Raw genomic sequence first — 23105 nt, 5'->3', positions numbered from 1 at the left:
AGTGCTTCTTACTCATTTGACATGATGTGAATGTTACAACAGCCCTGCAGGAACAATCCCTCTGGAAGGGTCAAGATTCTCCCCTTGAGGGTAAGGAGCTTGATGTTGGACATCCGTCCACTCATCTGGCTTCTGCCCTGTTATGGGTTATCTTCTGCTGCAATGCAAATAATTTGGAAAATTAGTGAGATGACAGTAAGAGGCACAAATGCTAGTACTGATGCATGTGCAGGAAAGGTGATGAGATGTAGCATTGCACTGAGGAGACAGTACAGAGGGCATACAAGGTTAACAGCATGGAGGCTGAGGAGAGAGATTGAGAAAAACAAGGTGTTGCAAGGAATAATGAAAGTGTTATGGACTGTGAATGAGAGAGAGTGAGTGGAGAAATGATAGATGGAAGAATGGGGCACTTATCCAGGTAGAGTGGAGATGGTCATTGACCTTTTGGCTGCACAGCTGGCCATTTCTCCATGCCCTGGAGATTGCACTGACTCAGGCAATGACCTTAGATGAGGCTGGCAGGGTCTGGTCGTGCAGAGTTTTCTAGCAACCCTCTCGGAAGAGGGTAGTCCTCCTTTGCACCGTCCTGTCCACCAGGGCTTTCAGGTTCCTCTTTGTGAATCATGATGCCATTTTCCCCTTCTCCAATATCTTGTGGAAACCTTCTTCAAGAGCAGAGCAGCTTTGGAAAGTTAGCGTCCAGATGCACTGTGATATTCTAAAGATGGAGCACAAGGGATGTCATATTTTGAAAGACAGTTGCTAAATGATAAATTGTTATGCGAAGAGCATGAAAATCAGGTGAGGGAGACACAATAGGGATGGGATAGGCAATCAATGTGGCAAGTTTGTTAAGATCCAACAAGCTATTTTAAGCCTCATGGTAACAGCCCTCCAAAAAATTCAACATCACTTGGTCTTAGTCTTTGGGCTTTATCTTACATTTAATTGACTAAGTGGTAATCACTTACATCATCATTGTCATGGGCAGATAGACCTGTAACAGGTAGATTCGTGAAAACACAACCTAGTAAAGTATTTCTCCCTTGTTTTTTCCTTCAGACCCAAGTCTGGCAGACATGTTCTTCAGGATTCAGTAATGGTGTAACCAAGCCACTGATAGTGATGAACATTTAACACCTCCACCCAGAATGTATTCTCTGTGCTTTGTCTATGTGGTGTTCAACATGTTGGAGTATTAATTACAGGGCACTAATTGCTAATTACTAATGCACAGAGCAACACCTGTTAACACTCTGAAGTGATTTCTGGAAATGTTTTTTTCTGCACAGCAAGCTCCCACAAACAACAACATAATACTGAATAGACACTGAGATTTTGATTGAGGAACCAGTATTGGCCAGGGCACTCATGATAACCCCGTGCCCCTTTTCAAAGTTGTATCTATCTGATGGAGCAGACAGAGCTTTTGTTTAACATCTCATCTGAGTGATGGCATCTTCAAAAGTCCCTCAGTAAACAAAAGACAATCACAATTTTCATTCATCATTGAACAATTTACAATAATGACCATGCCCATTAATTTTACTGTTGTTTTTATTCTTTTGTTTTTGTTTTTGCTGTTGTATAGGTAAACATGAAACAGTTAGTGAGAAGCTGTTACAGACTTTTCAAACACTGAGGTAAGATGTTTGTGATGCATTCTTTGGAGAAATAATGTCTAAATGGGTACGCATCTCAACAAGAACATAGAACAATACAGCACAGTACAGGCTCTTTGGCCCACTATATTGTGCCAAGCCGTTTATCTTAATCTAAGATCAACCTAATCTACACACCCCTCAATTTATTGCCATCCATGTGCTTGTCCAGTAGTCTCTTAAATGTCACTAATGTCTCAACTACCACTGCTGGCAGTGCATTACACACACCCACCACTCTCTGTGTAAAGAACTTACCTCTGACATCTCCCCTATACCTCCTGCCAATCAACTTAAAATTATGATCCCTTGTGACAGCCATTTCTGTCCTGGGGAAAAGTCTCTGGCTATCTACTTTATCTATGCCTCTCTTTACCTATACATCTCTATCAAGTCACCTCACTTCCTTCTTTTCTCAGTGTGAAAAGCCCTAGCTGACTTAACCTTTCTTATTGGAAAAGCCCTCCAATCCAGGCAGCATCCTGATAAGTCTCTGCGCCCTCTCTAAAGTATCTACATCCTTCCTACAATGAAGCTAGGAACTGGACACAATATTCCAAGCGTGGTCTATAAAGGGTTTTATAATGCTGCAGCAAAACCTCACAACTCTTAAACTCAATCCCCCTGTTAATAAAAGCCAAAATACCCAGGATCCTCACCTCACCTTGTAATCTGTTAAACTCCACTATTTAAAGAAAATTACATCAATTTATTTTTTAATTCTAAAAGTGAACATTAAACAACAACTATTCACATCTGTAAGCTCTCCTTTCTCTTAACTGCTTATTACCTGCTTCCAACTCTATAACAATATACTGTACCAATAAGACACTTATTAAAATTACATCAACTTAATTTCAGAACCACACAGCAAAAGTCACATCTTTTGTGACTTTACTCTTCCGGCTGCTGAATTCCCTGGGTAGTCTTGTGTCAAAACAATAAATTCAACCTTGATTGGGTTTTAGTATCCTGGGGCATAATTTAAACAGATTGGTTAAATTCACATTGTTGTCAAGACAGCAACCAAAACTCATGTATCCATTTCACAGCCAAATATTACATATTTTCAATTTTCCAGTATACTCTGGGACTGCCATCTAGTCATAGACACAGGTGCTTGTAATCCTTCAGTTCAGAATAGTGTTCACTCTCTCTTAAAGGTACAGTACACACCTTTAACTTCATAACACAACATTCAACCAGTAGTTTATAAAGAAAACTATAGGAGGGTTCAGATTATATGCTGCATTCAGAAACTTAGTACAGCGGAGAAACCATACTGACAGAGCACATGAATTGAATGTGTCAATGTCCATGTTTTAAACAGTGCCAAATTAATTTCTCATGAAAATCTGACAGCCAATTAGCTATCAGCCCATTTTACACTGCTGGTCTTAACCGGTTTCATATCTATACTGTATGTGCCTGGTGTTTGTGAAAATTGATGTTGAAAGAGTCTGGGGAGAATTTGATATTCAAGTATGAGTTAGATGTTAATAACACCTAACAGGTTGTTAAATTGCATAATCCAAGCAATAGAACAGTTGCAGCAGAGAACTAGTCCTTTCTAAATGTAACATACTTTATAAAAATGGCATTTGATATGATTTCCTCAGTGACTTTTAAAAAGAAAGCAGGTTCAATTGAGGCATTCAAGAGGGCTTTTGAAGTGAAGGGGAATGAGGAGTTAGATATATACCAGGTGTAAGTGAGAGAAAGATGGAAATTGGAAACAAAACTGATCAATTTTTCCAATTCCAGAGGAAACAATACCTTGAAATTCTGCCCTTCTCTCAGACAGGATTTCTGTTTTAATCTTTTGGCCAGTTCACCTTCATTGATTTCTATTTCTTAACTAGTGTTGGATAAAACATTTGTTTTCACAGTCACATCTACTTTCTTAGTCACTGTCCCTGACTCTGCTTTAGCCCACATGGATGCCAGCTGAAGTTTACATTAGATTAGATTAGATTAGATTACTTACAGTGTGGAAACAGGCCCTTCGGCCCAACAAGTCCACACCGACCCGCCGAAGCGCACCCACCCAGACCCATTCCCCTACATTTACCCCTGCACCTAACACTACAGGCAATTTAGCATGGCCAATTCACCTAACCTGCACATTTTTGGAGTGTGGGAAGAAACCGGAGCACCCAGAGGAAACCCACGCAGACACGGGGAGAATGTGCAAACTCCACACAGTCGGTCGCCTGAGGCGGGAATTGAACCCGGGTCTCTGGCACTGTGAGGCAGCAGTGCTAACCACTGTGCCACCGTGCCGCCCACGAAGTTCTATCCTTAATCTTTCAAATCCAAACAAAATTACAGACGTAAAATTCCTCTGACAGCTGCTCCCACCACCTCCTGTGATCCATGCTCATGGAACATGTCCACTCTTAGCTCTCTCTCTGCTTAGCAAAGAACCTAGCTTTATCCTTTAATGCCCCCATCTCAATGCAAGTGTCTTCTCAGTGCCACATAGAACCTTTCACCAGTCTCCAATACTTCATCTCCACCTGGACCCTTCCCTCTGGCCTTTTACCTGTACATGATCTCTTCATTGAGTACTACTGATATATTGATGTCCTTAAATTTTTTGCATCTCTCACCCTGTCTTCATCTGAACTTGCTGCCCTCAGTCCTCTCAGGTCCAATCCTGACTTTGTCACCAAACCTATCGATAAGAGTCATGTAATGTCATCTAGCATGCTAATCTCTACCTGCCAGAGTTTGTGTGCCAACTCTGAAACACTTTATTCTATCTGCCTTTGATCAAGATACCAACACTAAGCATCGAGTAGTTGATTCTAGTACTGAAACTGATTTAATCTCCCTTCCACAGCTTCCCACCTGCTGGTCCCCCAACTACACACTTGTACTTCCTTCCCAAAATTTACAGACATGACTGCCCTGGCAAAGCCACAATTTCAGCTGGTTCCTGCACTTCTGTTTCTTCCTATCTTGACTGTATTTGTACTCTTCTTGTTCATTCTCTCCCTACTTAGATTCATGATTCTTTTAATGCTTTACATCGGTTCCACAATTTCAAGTTGTTTGGTCCTAGCTGCTGCCTCTTCACCATGGATGTACAATCCCTTTGCACATCAATTTCACATCAGTATGATCTGAAGGCTCTTTGCTTCTTACTTGAAAAGTGTCCTGCACAGTCTCCATCCGCCACCACCCTTCTTCGCCTGTCTGAGTTTGTTCTCACTTTGAACAATTTCTCCATTGACTAAGCTTACTCTCAAGTCAGATATGGATATGGGTACCTGCATAGATCTCTTTGTAAGTTATGTGGAACATTCCTTGTGCCAGTTCTGCTTAGGGGCAGCCATAACTATTTCTCTGATACATCATGATATCATTGGAGTTGCTTCCTGTTCTTAACCAGAATTGGAAAAATTAATCAGCTTTGCTTCCAATTTCCAACACCAAATACATCTGTCCCTCCCTTCCACTGTCATCATTCTGCAGGGATCATTCCCTCAGTGATACCTAGAACACTCCTTCATCACTCCCAACACTTTCGCATTTCTCCCATTGCACCTTCCTGTGCAATCTCAGGAGGTGTAACTCTTGCCCATTCACCTCCTCCCTCCTCACCATCTAAGGCCCCAAACATCCTTCCAGGTAAGCAGTGTTCTACTTCTATTTCTTTTCATCTAGTTTGCTGCACCTTTTGCTCATAATGTGATCCCCTTTACACTGGCCAAATGCAGATGAAGTGACTGCTTTGCAGAACTGCTCTGCTTTGTCTGTAGGAATGATACCCACCTTCCATTTCAATAAACCACTTTGCTCTCACACTAACATTTATGTTCTAGGCCTGTTGCAATCATACAATAAAGAACAATACAAGCTCAGGGAGCAACATTTCAGTCTCCACTTAGGTACTTTTCAACCATGCTGAATTCAACAATTTCAAAGCCTGACCACTTAACGTCTGTCCTCTGGCACCCCCTCTCCACTGCACCAACAATGGCCTTGTCTTATTTGTGTCATCTTGACTTTGCTGTCAGCAAAGAGGATCCACTTTCTCTCTTTCACATGTCAATTTACATCCATTTTACATCTTAACTTCTCTTTCACCATAATTAGCAACGTCGCTTTTCTTTCGCACAGGGACTCAACACCATCTGTTCCTGTCTGTCCTTTGCTTCTGTCAAACAAATAAAACACATCATTTTCCAGCCCCATTACAGTTCTGAAGAAGTCATAGAATTATGGAATCCTTACATTGTGGAAAGAAGCCATTGTGCCCATTAAATCTACACCGATTCTTCAAAGAGCATCCCACCCAGACCCAACCCCCACCCTATCTCTGTAACCCCGCATTACCATGACCAGTTTCCCTTAACCTGCACATCCTTAGACACCACGGTGTAATTTAGCATGGCCAGTCCACCTGACCTGCACATCTTTGGACTGTGGGAGGAAACCAGAGCACCCGGTGGAAACCCACGCAGACATGGGGAGAACATGTAAACTCCACACGGGTAGTCATCCAAGATTTGAATCAGGGCTTACCACTGAGCCCTGAGCTGCCCCATATCAGAGTTGAATCATGTCTCTCTCTCTGCAGATGCTGTGAGACCAGTTGAGTTTCTCCAGCATTTTCTGTGTTTTTTTTGCTCACTGTATATAATGCAAATTAATGAAGGAACCTGAGGAAGCAATTTTCAGCTCTGAAAAGTGCCCAGGCTATCTCAGCAAGGGTAAGAATGCTGTTTCACATGTACAATTGTACAGAAACCATGGTATTCACCACTAATAAGATTCTGACTTCAAGCCAAGAAGATCTTCTACCTCCGACACAAATATGAACACAAAAGAACCTCCATTATCCAAAGGACACGAGTGGGGAGTATTTTGTTCAGTTAATCGAAATCTGGATAATTGAATGCCAGATAACATTGTTTAGCTAAGCATCGGAAGCTTGCGATACTGCCGGATAAACCAATGTTTGGATAATCGAATGCCAGATAATCGAGGTTCTTCTTGTATATGGATTTCAGTGCTGGTGTGATAAGTAGGTTGGTGTAGGCCAATGACTAGCAGATTGCAACAAACAGAGTGTGCCTTCAGTTAATTGTAATTGTCCAATCTCCCCATGCTAGCAAAGTTCTCAACATTAGATATGAATCCCAATTGGACATCTGCTAACCATTCCAATTTTGCTAAGGATTATACTGACAACAAATTTAAGATTATTGATTGGGTTTGCACTGTAGTTTAGTTACATTTGATTGAAATTAACTATGCTCACATGTAGGCTCTGCGTTGCTTTGCAAACAGGAAAACCACATCCACATAGTACACTTTTTTTTAACCAAAAAGGTGCTTTGGGGATTAATGTCTCCTGGTGCCCATTTCTCATTGAAATTTCTTGACTCGTCTGGTTTGAATTGAAACAAAAGTTGAAACAATTGCCTCTACCAATCAGAGTTCACTTGCCAACTAATCAGCATTCTCTTCTCATTTAGTGTAAACTTTCATTCCCTTTGAAAATTGGGTATTCTTTGATTCTGTTCTGTTGAATAAGACAAAACAAAATCAAGAGTACAAGTTTATTTTCCAGCAATACTAAAGACGATAGCATGGAGATTTTGGAATAGTTGCCAATTGGTAAAAGAGTGGTATTAAAACGCACTAGCTTCAAAGTTGAAACATTACTACTACCAAATGGATATAAACAAGGATACTCAGGAAAGTATTAGGTGGAGGTGTTGGCTGTAGTCTTCCAATCCTACTTTGATTCAAGGGTAGTACCCGAGACTAAAGTGACAAGGACCAGAGAGTAGGCATAAATGATTGTTTCTCCAACAGGAAGAAAGCTTATTGTAGAGATTTTTAGGAGTTGGTGGCAAGGCTGTTGTATTTCTTATAGTATTTTATCAACTTAAACTTGAGCAAGCATGGCACAATTTCAAAATTTTTGGACAACATAAACATTGGAAGTATTAGGAACTGAGAAGGATATGATAGATGTCAAGTTGATGTAGACATGTTTGTGATATGGCTGGATGCATGACATGAAAATTAATGCAAAAGAGTGTGCAGTGATACATTTTGGTAGGAAGTACAAAGAGAAGTAACATAAAAGGTACTCTTTACAGGGATCCAGGGACAGAAATTCCATGAGGTAACTATGTACAAAATTATTGAAGGTAGCTATGCCAGTTGAAAGTTGTTAAAAATGGTATAGACATCTGCACATTGTAAATCAAAGCAAAAAACATGATTGTCTCTCTTCCGCTCTAAGTGTGGAAGTTGGTATGTAAGGTGTTGGTGAACTTGCAGCATCGCACTGAGAAAGCTTGCTGGATCATAGAGTCTTAGAGATCTACATTGCAGAAAAAGGCCTTTCGGCCCACAGAATCAGTGCTGGTCAAAAACAACCACCTAATTATTCTAATCCCATTTTCCAGCACTTGGCCCAAATCCTTGTATGCCTTGGCATCACCAGTGCACACCTAAGTGCCTCTTAAATGCCATGAGGGTTTCTGTCTCTACCCTTAAGGCAAAGAGTTCCAGATTCCTTCCACCCACTATGTTCCCTCTAAAACTTCTGCCCCTTATCTTAAGTCGTGGGTGGCACGGTGGCACAGTGGTTAGCACTGCTGCCTCACAGCGCCAGAGACCCAGGTTCAATTCCCGCCTCAGGTGACTGACTGTGTGGAGTTTGCACATTCTCCCCGTGTCTGCGTGGGTTTCCTCCGGGTGCTCTGGTTTCCTCCCACAGTCCAAAGATGTGCAGGTTAGGTGAATTGGCTATGCTAAATTACCCGTAGTGTTAGGTAAGGGGTATGGGTGGGTTACGCTTCGGCGGGTCGGTGTGGACTTGTTGGGCCGAAGTGCCTGTTTCCACACTGTAATGTAATGTAATCTAACCTAATCTATGCCCCTGGTCATTGATCCATCTATTGAGGGGGAAAGGTTTTCCTGCCTACTCCATCTGTGCCCCTTAAATTATACACATCTCAATCTTGTTCCCTTTCAATCTTCTCTGCCCTAAGGAAAACAACTCCAGCCAGTCCAATCTTTCTTCATAACTCTGCACCCTTTCCATTGCTATTAAATCTCTCCTGTAATGTGAATTCCAGAATAGCACACAACACTAGTTATCACCTAACCACAGTTTTGTACAGTTCAAGGATAACTTCTTAAAATCTATTCCTCTGCTAATAAATATAAGTATCTCAAAATGCCTTTTAATCACATTATCTAGCTGTCCTGATACTTTAAGGAACTAGTGTACATGCATACTTTGGTTCCTCGGATCCTCGGTATTCCCAGGGTTCTACCATTCTTCATATATTCCCATGCCTTGTTTGTCCCATATGAATGCATCACCTCACATTTATAGAGTCATAGAGTCATACAGGGGTTCTGAGGAGAGAATATAGAAAGCTAGACAGGAAGCTAAAAAATAGGTCCTTGTGGTTAGTAGCGTCTGGAATACTCCCAGTGTCATGAACTAGTGGGAGTAAGAATAGGAAAAGAGCAGATGAATGTGTGGCTGAGGAGCTGGTATAGGGGAGAAAGATTCACATTCTTGAATCACTGGAATCTCTTCTGGGATAGAAGGGACTAATATATCGGTTTGACATTTGCTAGAGTTGCTTCAGAGGATTTAAACTACTTTGGGAGGAGGTGAGGCCAGGGAAATGGTGAGAAAAGAGATCAGTCTGAGACTGGTGCAGTTGGGCAAAGGAATGAGTCAGGGAGTGATTGCTAGGCCCATTGCTGGGATATTTGTATCATCAATAGCCAAAAGTGTCGTGCCACAGGACTGAAGGTTGATTAATATTTGAGAAAGGTGGCACAGAAAAGCTGGGGAACTATAGACCAGTGAGTCTGACATCAGTGGTGGGCAACTTATTGGAGGGGATCCTGAGGGACAGGATTTACATGTACTTGGAAAGGCAAGGACTGATTAGGGATTGTCAACATGGATTTGAGCGTGGGAAATCATGTCTCACTGACTTATTTGAATTTTTTGAAGAAGTAATGATGGGGATTGATGAGGGCAGAGCGGTAAACGTGAGATACATAGATTTCAATGAGGCATTTGACAAAGTTCCATCTTAGACTGAATAACAAGGTTAAATCACATGGAATACAGGAAGAACTAAACATTTGGATACAGAACTGACTCAAAGGTAGAGACAGTTGGTGGAGGATTGTTTTTCAGACTGGAGGCCTGTGACCAGCGGTCACAGAATAAATGTGAGGTGATGCATTCAGATAGGACAAACAAGGCAGGTGAAGAATGATAAAACCCTGAGAAGTGTGGACGATCCGAGGATATGCACTAGTATGCATGTGCACTATTTCCTTAAAGTATCAGGTCACAGAATCGGTGATAAGTCCACTGCTTTTCATCATTTATTTAATTAATTTGGATGAGAACATCAGATGTATGTCTGGTAAATTTGCAGATGACACCAAAATTGGTGGTGTAGTGGACAGCAAAGCAGGTTACCTTGGCTGGTGAGCTGAGGAGTGACAGATGGAGTTTAATTTAGATAAATGTGAGGTGCTGCGTTTTGGAAAGGCAAATCAGAGCAGGACTTATACACTTAATGTTAAGGTCCTGGGAAGTGTTGCCAAACAAAGAGATTCTGGAGTGCAGGTTCATAATTTATTGAAAATAGAGTCGCAGATAGATAGGAAAAGAAAGAAGGTGTTTGGTATCCTTGCCTTTATTGGTCAGTGCATTGAGTATAGGAGTTGGGAGGTCATGTTATGGCTATACAGGATATTGGTTAGGCCACTTCTGGAATACTGATGGAATTCTGGTCTCTGTGCTTTAGGAAGAATGTTGTGAAATGTGAAAGGATTCAGAAAAGATTTATAAGGATTTTGCTGGGGTTGGAGAGTTTGAGCTAAAGGGAGAGGCTGAACAGGCTGGAGTGATTTTCCCTGGAGCATCGGAGGCTGAGGTGTAATCTTATTGAGGTTTATTAAATCATGAGAGACATAAATAGGGTAAATAGCCAAGGTCTTTTGCCCGGGTGGGAGAGTCCAAAACTAGAAGGCATAGGTTTAAGGTGAGAGGCAAAGGTTTTAAAAGGGACCTAAGGGGCAACTTTTTCACACAGAGGGTGGTGTGTGTATGGAATGCCAGAGGAGGTGGTGGAGGCTTGTATAAGTACGACATTCAAAAGGCATCTAGATGGGTATACGAATAGGAAAAGTTTGGAGGGAAATGGGCCAAGTGCTGGCAAATGGGACTGGATTAATTTAGGATTTGTGGTCAGCATGGATGACTTTGCCAGAAATATTTGTTTCCATACTATACAACTCTATGACTCTATGTCTGTGCAGATTAAACACTAATCCTGTTTATCTGCATTTTGTCAGTAGCCTGCTCCATGCATGAATTACTAAAATGGTCCTGAATGGGTCTTACTCTTTTCCATAATAGACTTTTACCCTTAATGTACTTGGAAAATGACTTAAAATTTTAAGGTCCCTTGGAAACATTTTATACTTCTCTAGGGCTTCTGCTGCTTTAAACCCTGAGTACCTGCCATCAACCTCCCTTTTTCTCTTAAACTAATACTGTAAGTTATTCAATATCTCAGGTTCACAGAATTTAATGGTCTTTATTGGAATATGTTGGCCCTATACTTTCCATATTTCCTTTCTCAGTGCATCCTACTGTTCTGAAACAGATTTACCTGAAAGTATTTGTTCCCAATCCACCCTAGCCAAATCATAACTGATCTTGTGAAAATCAATCTTCCCCCTTTTGACAACTTTGATTGCAGGCCCATTTTTGTTCTTTTCCATAAATATCTTGAATTAAATGAAGTTATGATTACCCTCAACAAAATGCTTCTGCACTGATACTTCAACCACTTGCCCAGATTTGTTATCTAAAATTAAGGCACCACCCCACCTTGGAATCTTTTATGGGGTGAATTATCCCAACGTTGATTCAATAAATGATTGTTGACTTGTTTCTCAAGACTCCTGAGATTATTTTGTAAAATAATCGACCACCATAGTCACAATTCATTTTTGTCTTCATTCATGAAGCAGTTGATTTGCAAAGAACAACTGATTCAATTCTTACATTTTATGCACTTAAATGCCTTCCCTTAACTTTAAAATACCCGCACAACTTCATAAACGAAATCCCTTCTATTGGTTCAGAACTGTTTTGGATTTCCTCTTCACTGGTCAAAAGGAATTAGAGTTTAGTGGGAAGCTGGCTATTGTTGGAAGTTCATGTGATCATTTTTAAAGTTGGAGTCTTGATCATTTGAGAATGCATGAGTGAGATTCCATAGTAGAGGTTGTATATTACAGTATTTTTCCCTCATGTTCGAGAGCAACACCTCGAAAGAAATAAAAACAGAAATTTCTGAAAAGCTTAGCAGGATTGGCAGCATATGTGAAGAGAAATCAGAGTTAATATTTCAAGTCCAGTTACCCTTCCTCAGAATTTCTGTTTATGTTTCTGATTTACAGCATGCTCAGTTCTTTCAGTTTTCATTTATCTTGAAAGAAATACCATGTGTCCCCTCAAAATCCTGATGGATTTACTTCCTGGGAATTTCTCAGAAAATGTAAACTTTCAATGGACAATTACCTGGCAGGTAGAACCCTTTGAAAATGTCTTTAACTCTGAGCTAAAGTCAGAGATATCGAAGGGTTCCAACTCACTTATCTGGATAGTTAACAATGAAACATTTGAAAGATTAGATTCCGCTTTAACTTATGGATAACCATAAAACCTTAGTAAAAAGCTTTGGCAGTGGATAGGCAATAACTAATGTTTAAGCACATTAAGCATGAATTACTGCAATTATCCATTCTTTTCTGATGCAAAAAAATTAAACAGGAAAGGTTGCTCAATTATAGCACACAAAAGAAATTAGGGATAGTATTAGATCCAAAGAGAGATTTTGGTGCTTGAAAAGCAAAGCAGGTCAGGCAGCAGCCGAGGAGCAGAAAAATCAACATTTCGAGCAAAAGCCTTTCATCAGGAGAAGGGCTTATGCCCGAAACGTCGATTCTCCTGTTCCTTGGATGCTGCCTGATCTGCTGCGCTTTTCCAGCAACACATTTTCAGCTCTGATCTCCAGCATCTGCAGCCCTCACTTTCTCTCGCCTAATAAAGGTAGTCAAAGCAGAAACCCTCATAATTTTTAAGAGGAATTAAAATGTGCACTTGTTGGAATAGTTAGGTGTGTGTTTTTGGTCAGCATAGACACAGTGGTCCAAAGGACATTTTCTGTGTTGCAGACCTCTATTTTCTGACATGCATTGCCAGAAAAAGCAGCAAGCCTGAGGACTGGGAGCAATTTAGAATTCAACAAAAGAGGACAGAAAGGTTGATCAAGAGAAGGAAAATACAGTATGAAAATGAACCTGCAAGGAGCATAAAACTGACTGTAAAATCTTCTCTAAATATGTGAAGAGCAAAAGATTAGTGAAGACATGTAGGTCTTTTACAGTAATAAATGGGGGAAATTATAATGGGGAACAAAGTAATGGCATAAAAATTAAATGTTTCTGTCTTCACAAAAGAGGACACAATTCATTTCCCAAAAATGTTCGCAAATCAGGCAAGTCGTGAAAGGGAGCATTTGAAAAAATTTGGTATTAGTCTCTGCCAACCATGATGCCATTCTAAATTAATTCTGCCTGCCTGCCCTCTGTTCACTGCATGTTCATGTGTCTGTCTAAATGCCTCTTAAATATTGCTGTGGCATCTGCTTTTACTACATCTCCTGGCAGTCTGTTACCAACCTCCAATATCTCCTTTAAACTCGCCTCCTCTCACCTTAAACCTATGTCCCCTAGTATTTGACATTTCCATTGTGAGAGAAAGACTCTGGCTATCCATCCTATTCATGCCTCTCATGATTTTATATACTTTTCCCAGATTGCCCCGTAGCCTCAGATGCTCTATGAAAACAATCCAAATTTATTTAACTTCTCCTTATAGTTAATATCCAGGCAACATCCAGGTAAACCTTTTTTGCATTCTCTCCAAAGCCTCCACATCCTTCCTAGAGTGTGGTGACTGAAACCTCATCCAGTACTCCAAATGTGACCTCACTAAAGTTTTATGCAACTGCAACATGACTTGCCAACTTTAATATTCAGTGCCCCAACTGATGAAGGCTAGCATGCCATACCCCTTCTGTGCCACCTTATCCAGTTGTGTTGCTACTTTGAGGGAACTATGGACTTGCACCTCAAGATCCCTCTGTATATCAATGCTCCTGAGGGTTCTGCCATTTACTATATACATTCCTCTTACATTTGACTGCTCAAAGTCTATCACCTTACACTTGTCTGGATTAAGTTCCATCTGCCATTTCTTCCCCCAGCTTTTCAAGTGTTCTATGTCCTGCTTTATCCTTTGACAACCTTCTGTACTGTCCACAGTTCCACCAATTTTCATGCCATCTATAAACTTACTGATCAGGCCACCTACAATTTCATTCAAATTATTTACATAAATTAAAACAACAATGGTCCCAGCAGTGATTCTTGCAGAACATCTCTGGTCACCAGTCAGAAAAACATGCTTCCACAGCTACACTCTGTCTTCTGTTATCAAGCCAATTTTGTACCAACTTACCAATTCTGCATGGATCCCATTGTGATTTAATCTTCTGGAGCAGCCTATCATGATAGATCTTGATGATTTTTCTTAAAGATACCATTAGACTCTGGAGTCTTATCTACCTTAATATTTTTTCAACACCCCAACACCTTGATTGAGTTTTCTTTTGAGGAAGTAACCAAGAAGACTGATGAAGGCAGAGTGGTAGACATCGTTTACCTGGACTTTAGTAAAGCCGTTGACATGTTCTACATGATAGATTAATTAGTAAAGTTATATCACATGGGATTCAGGGTGAGCTTGCCAATTGGATACAAAATTGGCTTAATGACAAGAGACAGGGTAGAGAGTTGTTTTTCGGACTGGAGACCTGTGACCAGCAGTGTTCCACAGGGATCAGTGCTGGGTCCACTTTTATTTGTAATTTATATAAATGATCTAGATGAGAATGTGGAAAACATTGTTAATAAGTTTGTGGTTGACACCAAGATTGGACAGTGAAGAAGATTATCTAACATTATGATCAATTGGATCAGTTGGGCTGAAGAGTGGCAAATGGAGTTTAATTTGGATAAATGTGAGGTATTACATTTTGATAGGAAAGGTTTAAAAGGATATGGGACAAGTACAGGAAATGGGCTTAGTGTGGATGGATATTTTGGTCAGCATGAACCAGTTTGGGCCGAAGGGCCTGTTTCTGCGCTGTAGGACTCTACGTGGATGAAACAAAAGTAGGTGGGAAGGAAATTGGAGAGGATGTCACAAAGAATTTGCAGGACTATCCTTCTAAACCATTCCTATCCATGTATTGTCCAAATTCCTTTTCAATATTGTTAATGTACCTGCCTCAACAACTTCCACTGGCAATTCATTCCATATGTATACCACCTTCTGTGTAAAAAAAAGTTGCTCCTCATGTTCCCTTTTTATTCTTTCCCCTCTAACCTTAAATTGATGCCCTCTCATCCTCAATTCCCAAACCCTGTAAAAAAGACTGAGCGCATTCACCCTATCCATGCCTCTTATGATCTTATACACTTCTGTAAGATTCCCCCTCTGTCTCCTACACTCTAAAGAAAAAAATACCTAGCTTGTCCAACCTCTTCTATAACTCAGACTGTTGAGTCCTGGCAACATTCTTGTGAATTTCTTTGCACTCTTTCCAGTTTAATAACATCCTTCCTACAACAAGGTAACCAAAACTGAACACAATACTCCAAGTGTGGCCTCACCAATATCCTGTACAACTGCAACATAATTTTTCAACTTCTGTACTCAATGCCCTGAATGATGAAGGTTCATGTGCCAGAAGCTGCCTTCACTGCCCTGTCTACCTGTGACTCCAGTTTCAGAGAACTGTGCACCTGAACTCCAAGATCCCCCTGTTCCACTACACTCCTTAAGACCCTACCATTCACCATGAAATTTCTCCCTTGATTTGACTTTCCAAAATGCAAGATCTCACACCTATCTATATTAAACTCCATTTGCCATTTCTTGGTGCACTTCCCCAGCTGGTCATAGTCCTGCTGCAAATTCTGATAACCTTTCTACTGTGCATAATACCGCCTACTTTAGTGTCATCTGCAAACATACTAAAAATGCCTTGTACATTCTCATCCAAATGTACAAATGTACAAAAATCGCAATTGGAACTGAATATCAAACTTTTGCTGCATTATCGCTCATTTTGTGCTATCATCTAAGCCACAGTTCTACCACACTGACTTGAATATAATATATGTTGAAAGTGCTGAGCGAGATTGGCTTCATAGTAGAGGAATAGATAAATACATTCTCTAGCTTTAGCAAATTCACACTTTGCTGAAAATGTGTTGCTGGAAAAGCGCAGCAGGTCAGGCAGCATCTAAGGAGCAGGAGAATCGACGTTTCGGGCATGCCCAAAATGTCGATTCTCCTGCTCCTTGGATGCTGCCTGACCTGCTGCGCTTTGCTTTTCCAGCAACACATTTTCAGCTCTGATCTCCAGCATCTGCAGTCCTCACTTTCTTCTAGCAAATTCACACTTTGACCTAGCAATGATTGTTTACTCGACCCAGATTTAACGAAGGCGAAAGTGAGGACTGCAGATCAGAATCTAGATTAGAGTGGTGCTGGAAAAGCACAGCAGGTCAGGCCACATCTGAGGAGCAGGAAAATTGACTTTTCGGGCAAAAGCCCTTCATCAGGAGCCGCCACTCCGGAGGCTCCCTGCCTCATTCCCGATGAAGGGCTTTTGCTTGAAACATCGATTTTCCTGCTCCTCAGATGCTGCCTGACCTGGTGTGCTTTTCCAGCACCACTCTAATCTTGACCCAGATTTAACGAAACTAAACAAAAAGCTCCTTTAAAGTTCTATTTTGATAGCTAGTTTTGTTTTGTTTTAATTTATCCTTGAGATATGGAGGATAAGATCAGAATTTATTGTTCATGCTTAATCATCATTCAGAATATGCTGGTGAACCACAAATGTCAAACAGCAATAAGTTGATATCATCCATTTTCTGATATTTTGTGTTATATTGAATTTTTTCACTGAATTTGCTGTTGGCTAATTCCCTGCTTTGTCTCATATCTAGAACATCTTTGTTCTCTCTTCCTTTAATGTAGTCTTTCAGTGTGAGGTTGGGAAAAGTGAAATTCCAAGCAGGGTAGCTTCAGGGAAGATCTAACAAAATAGAAACACCGGTGAGTGAGTGCAAGTGATGTCAAATACAACAGTTAAATATTGACATTGAATTACTCACTTCTAACATCTAGTTTGCTAGAAAATGTCAGCCTTTTCCTAAAATTGAAGTTAAATAGTCTATTTGTGTCAAAAAGTTCTGTCATCTGACTACATTTTTAATTAATGTACCACGCCAAGAATTTATAATATTTGATGAGAACAAATTTGGATGAATCACATTGAAACCCATTCATTATCAGAGTTGGCTGCAAATTTTCCAACAACATACAGAATTAGTAAAGACTGAATAAGGGATATGATTTATAAAATTCTATTAAAATTGTATTATGCCAATAAGGTAGCTTTGTAATATTGTTAGAGAACTGAAAATCTGACTATGTTTTCTCTTTCAGTAATATTGCCATTGTACCTCCTACTCCTCCGCCTGTGGAACTTTTAAAGGTAATGTCAAACTTGTGTGGCAAATGTATTTTGATAAACTAGAAACTTTCATTATTCAGAGCCATTACTCCTTACTCTGCCAGCTTGCATTTTCTCTCCTCCTTCTAAAATGTTCTCTGTTTTGTGTGGCTGATCTGGATTTGGTAATGCATGACCATGTAAAAATAAATGCTGATTGGAGGCCACAGATGTTTTATTTTAATGTGTGGCCCATGAAAATCTCTGTGTAGCTGTGCACCATGGTAGTTTAATAAGGTGACTTTTGCAGGAACTTTCAGGTACTTGACTGCATAGTTTACAAGTATATTCTCTGACTACATGTTAGTATTCTTGTTCTTTTCTCAATTCCATTTGCTTCTGTTCTTCATATATCACTTTATGGTGGTAGTCTACTCCCCTTCCACTTTATAGAGTTTAACAATCATAGAGCCATAGAGTCCTCCAACATAGAGACAGGTCCTTCAGTGCAAACTGGTCCATGCCAACCAAAATGTCCATCCACACTAACCCCATTTCCCTTCACTTGGCCCATATCTTCTAAATCTTTCCTATTCATGTATTTATCCAAATGTCTTTAAAATGTTGTTAATGTACCACCTCAACCTCTTATTGCAGCACATTCCATACGTGTACCACCCTCTATGTTAAAAGAGTTGTCCGTCATGTTCCCATTTATTCATTCCCCTCTAACCTTAAACTGATGCCTGCACTGGTCTGTGATGCCTCAACTCTGGGGAAAAAGACTGAGTGCATTCACCCTATCCATGCCTCTCATGATCTCACACACTTCTAAAAGATCCACCCTCAGACTCCTCTGCTCTAAAAAAAAAGTCTTTTTCAATGTCCATTATATCACCAATCTTGGTGCCATCCACAAACCTACTAACCATGCTTTTTTAGATTAGATTAGATTACTTACAGTGTGGAAACAGGCCCTTCGGCCCAACAAGTCCACACCGACCCACCAAAGCGCACCCATCCAGACCCATTCCCCTACATTTACCCCTGCACCTAACACTACAGGCAATTTAGCATGACCAATACACCTAACCTACACATTTATCGACTGTGGGAGGAAACCGGAGCACCCAGAGGAAACCCACACAGACACGGGGAGAATGTGCAAACTCCACACAGTCAGTCGCCTGAGTCGGGAATTGAACCCGGGTCTCTGGCGCTCTGAGGCAGCACTGTGCCACCGTGCCGCCCATACTGTGCCGCTTTCTATCTTCTCATCTAAATAATAGATGAATATAAAAGATGAATAAAAGTGGACCCATCACTGATCCTTATGGAATACCGCTGGTCACAGGTCTGCAGTCCAAAAAACAAACCTCCATCATCATTCTCCACCTCCTGTCTTTGAGCCAATTTTGTATCCACTTAGCAAGCTCACTTTGAATCCCATGTGATCTAACTTACTAATTAATCTACCATGCAGAATCTTGTCAAAGGCTTTACTAACACCCAAGTAAACAATATCTATCACTCTGCCCTTGTCAATTTTCTTGGTTACTTCCTCAAAAAAGGATTCAAGTTTGTGAGACACAATTTCCCTTGGACAAAACCATGCTGACTATGCCTAATCTCCAAATGCATATAAGTCCAATTTTTCGGAATCACTTCCAACTACTTACCCACCACTGAAGTCAGACTCTCAGGTCTACAGTTCACAGGCACAGCATTAGCCACTCTCCAGTCATTCAGCACCTCACCCATATTTGTAGATGATACAAATATTTCTGCAAGGTGCTCTGAAATTTCTTGCTTAACCTCCCACAAAGTCCTGGGTGCACTAGATCAGGCCCTAGAGATTTATCCTCCTTTAACTATTTTAAGACCTCCAGCACTTCCTCTTCTGTGGTGTTAATTGTTTTCATAATATCAACATTTATTTCCCTGAGTTCTTTAGCCTCCATTTCTTTTCCATAATAAAAGCTGATGCAAAATGTTCATGTAATATCTCTCCCATCTCTTGAGGTTCAACGCAAAGATAAAGTCTTTGATCTTTAAGGGGACATACTGTCTGTCCGGTTGTACTCTTGCTCTTAACGTAGTCGTAGAATCTTTTTGGATTATCCTTAATCTTATGTGCCAAGGCTATCTCATATGCTCTTTTTTGCCTTCCTGATCTCCCTCGGAAGAATACCTCACACTCTTTATACTGTCCAAGTAATTAATTTGAACCCAATTGTTTATATCTAATATATGCTTCATTTTTTATTCTTGACTAGAACCTCGATATCTTTATTCATCGATTGTTCTCTAGTCCTACAAGCCTTACCTTTTACTCTAACAGAAACATAATGACTCTGAACTGTCATTATTACACTTGAAAGCCTCCCATTTATCAGACACCCTTTCATTTGTGAACAGACTAATCCAATCAATGTTTGGTATTTCTTGTCACATACCAATAAAATATCTTACTTATAATGGAGTTAAGGATACTATTAAATTAAAAGTAAAAGCTTATGATGTTACAAAGAATAGTAGCAATTGTATTGCTTTAGAAACCAAGAAAGGATAGAAAAAATGCAAACAGAAATTGCTGGAACTGCTCAGCAGGTTTGGCATCATCTATGTAAAGAAATCAGAGTTAACATTTCAGGTTGAGTCTGGATTAGTGGTGCTGGAAGAGCACAGCAGTTCAGGCAGCATCCGAGGAGCAGTTTTTGCCCGAAACATTGATTTTACTGCTCCTCGGATGCTGCCTGAACTTCTGTGCTCTTCCAGCACCACTAATCCAGAATCTGGTTTCCAGCATCTGCAGTCATTGTTTTTACCTATTTCAGGTTGAGTGACCCTTCCTCAGAAGGACAGCTAAAATATTGGTTAGAAAGGGAAAACTGATATATGAGTGCAAATTACCCATAAATACAAAAAGATTGGTTGTAAGAATTTTTATCAATATATAAATAGGAAGAGAGTTGCTAAACTAAACATAGATCCCATATAAGCAGAAACAGGAGAAATGGTAATTGGGAATGCGGCAATAGTAAAGAAAGTGAACAACTAATTTGTCTGTCTTCAAAGGAGAAAACACAACTTGCATACCAAAATAAAAGTGCAATCAAGGCCACTGAAGGAATTAATGTCAGAGAAAAAGCATTGAACAAGCTTAAAAAGCTAGAATCTGACAAATCCTTATATCCCAGAATTCTAGAAGAGGTAGCAACAGAGATAGTAGATGGGCTGGACACAATTTTCCAAAATTCCCTATATTTTAGATTAGTCTTATCAGGCTGGATGTTAGTAAATGTTACACCACTATTCAAGATATGAGATAGAAAAAGAACAGTGAACTATAAACCAGTTAACTTGATATTAAACTTTGGGTAAGTGCTGGAACCTATTTTTAAGCAAGTCTTAAATATGCACTGAAGCATTGCATGATTGGATAAAGTCAACATCATTCTCAAAAAGTGAAATTATGTTTTACAAACTTCTTACAGTTTTTTGAGGATATAACAAAGAGGTTCTAACAAACTAGTGGCTGTATGGTAGCTCAGTGGTTAGCTCTGCTGCCTCACAGTGCCAGGGACCCAGGTTCGATTCCTGTCTTGGGTGACTGTCTGTATGGAGTTTGCATATTTTCCCTGTGTTGCGTGGGTTTCTTCTGGTTGCTTTGGTTTTCTCCCACAATCCAAAGATGTGCAGGTCAGGTGAATTGGCCATGCTAAATTGCTCATATTGTTAGGCACATTAGTCAGGGGTAAATTTACGGCAGGGGAATGGATCTGGGTGGGTTACTCTTTGGGGGACCGGTGTGGACTTGTTGGGCCTGTTTCCATACTGTAGGTAATCTAGTCTAAGATCTATATGGAGGGATTGGAATATTGGGATTTCCAAAAGCTGTTTGATTAGGTGCCACGCAAACAATTAATAGACATGATAAGGGCGCAAGGAACAAAAACAAAGATTGCTGGGAAAACTTAGCAGGTCTGGCAGGATTGTGGGAAGAAAGCAGAGTAAATGTTTTGAGTCCGGTGACTCTTCATCAGAACTGTTCTGTAGACTTGTTGTGATGAAAAGGTACTAGACTTGAAACATTAGTTCTGCTTTTTCTGCAGATATGCTGCTAGACCTGCTGAGTTTCACAAGCAATTCCTGTTTTTGTTTCAGATGTCCAGCATCTTATTTGAAGACTTTGTGGAGTTGGGTGAAAAATATCTTCACATGGATAGATGATTGGTTAAAGGTCAGGAATCAAAGAGTAGGATTAAATTAGGTATTTTAAATTTGGCAGGCTGTGAATGCCAAAAGGATCAGTCTTAGCACTTTAACTATTTGCAATTGATATGAGTGTCTTGAACAAAGTAATGTAATTATGTTTGCTAACAATGTAACGCAAGATGGAAATGTATGTTTTGGGGAAAACACAAAGGCTGCAAAAAGATCGTCATAAGAATAGAAAAGCAGGGCATTTCTTAAGAGGCATGAATCTTTCAATGTCACTGTTTAGAGAGATTTGGATATATTCATGCTGAAAAGTTAGCCTTCAGGTACAAAAAGCAGTTAGGAAGACAAATAGCATGTTGGCCTTTATTTCAAGAAGTCTTGTAATTACAGATGTTTTTTTATGGCAGCATATCTGGAATATACTTGTATCTGTTTGTTCTTCTTACTTAAGAAAGAACATACTTGCACTGGAGATAATGCATTAAAGGTTCATGACAAAAGACAACACTTTTGTCTGAGAGACCAACAATGAAAGGATGAGTAAATTGTGCCCTTTTTTTTTAGAAGTAAATCTCAAGATTTTGAATGGGCTTACTGCATAAGTACTAAGAGATTGTTTTAGTTTCAGTTTGCTGCATGGTCTAGAACTCATATGAATAGTCTTAAAATGAAAGGGGATGTAATATATGTGGAGTTTCAAAAGACATTTGATAAGGCACCACATATTGGGTTACTTAATAAGCTAAGAGCCCCTCATATTGGAGGTAGTGTGTTAGCATAAATAAAGGATTGCAGTAACTAGAAGATAGTGAGAACTGCAGATGCTGGAGGGTCAGAATAGATAGAGTGCCACACTGAGAAAAGCACACAGGTTAGGCAGCATCTGAGCCGCAGGAGAGTCAATGTTTTGGGGAGGACCCTTCATCAGGCCTGGGGAGGGGGAAAGGAGCTGAGAAATAAATGGGTGCGGGGCTGGGGAAAGTAGGTGGGATGGCGATAGGAGGTGATTGTGATAATTCAATGGGAAGGGTGGAGTGGACAGATGGGAAGGAAGATGGACAGCTAGGTAAGCTTGATGCTGAGATGGAGGGTTGGATCCAAGATGGGGTGGGGTGCTGGAGAGATTTTGAAACTGGTGAATTCAATGTTGAGGCAGTGTGGTTATAGGTTCTAAACCTATGCCCTCTAGTTCTGGACTCCCTGATTCCAGGGAAAAGACTTAGTCTATTTATCCTATCCATGCCCCTCATAATTTTGTAAACCTCTATGAGGTCGCCCCTCAGCCTCCGACGCTTCAGGGAAAACAGCCCCAGTCTGTTCAACCTCTCCCTGTAGCTCAGATCCACAAACCCTGGCAACATCCTTGTAAATCTTTTCTGAACCCTTTCAAGTTTCACAACATCTTTCTGATAGGAAGGAGACCAGAATTGCATGCAATATTCCAACAGTGGCCTAACCAATGTCCTGTACAGCCGCAACATGACCTCCCAACTCCTGTACTCAATATTTTGACCAATAAAGGAAAGCATAC

At 40.3% G+C, this 23105-nt stretch overlaps 1 protein-coding gene across 2 annotated transcripts in view; it reads left to right on the top strand.

Annotated features, from left to right (window-relative positions):
* The window catches only part of sytl3 (synaptotagmin-like 3), a 149689-nt gene that overhangs the window by 53577 nt on the left and 73007 nt on the right, over positions 1-23105 (top strand). For both annotated transcript variants that reach the window (XR_006312555.1, XM_043696176.1), the window contains exons 5-6: positions 1595-1646; positions 17344-17392. Coding sequence is in view for 1 of the 2 variants with exons in the window: in XM_043696176.1 (XP_043552111.1) it covers positions 1595-1646; positions 17344-17392 (101 nt within the window). In the remaining variant the exon portion in view is untranslated. The remainder of the gene's footprint in view (positions 1-1594; positions 1647-17343; positions 17393-23105) is intronic.

Source organism: Chiloscyllium plagiosum, chromosome 9, assembly GCF_004010195.1.
Source record: "Chiloscyllium plagiosum isolate BGI_BamShark_2017 chromosome 9, ASM401019v2, whole genome shotgun sequence".
Classification (NCBI taxonomy): domain Eukaryota; kingdom Metazoa; phylum Chordata; class Chondrichthyes; order Orectolobiformes; family Hemiscylliidae; genus Chiloscyllium; species Chiloscyllium plagiosum.
This window is presented reverse-complemented; position numbering and strand designations above follow the sequence as displayed.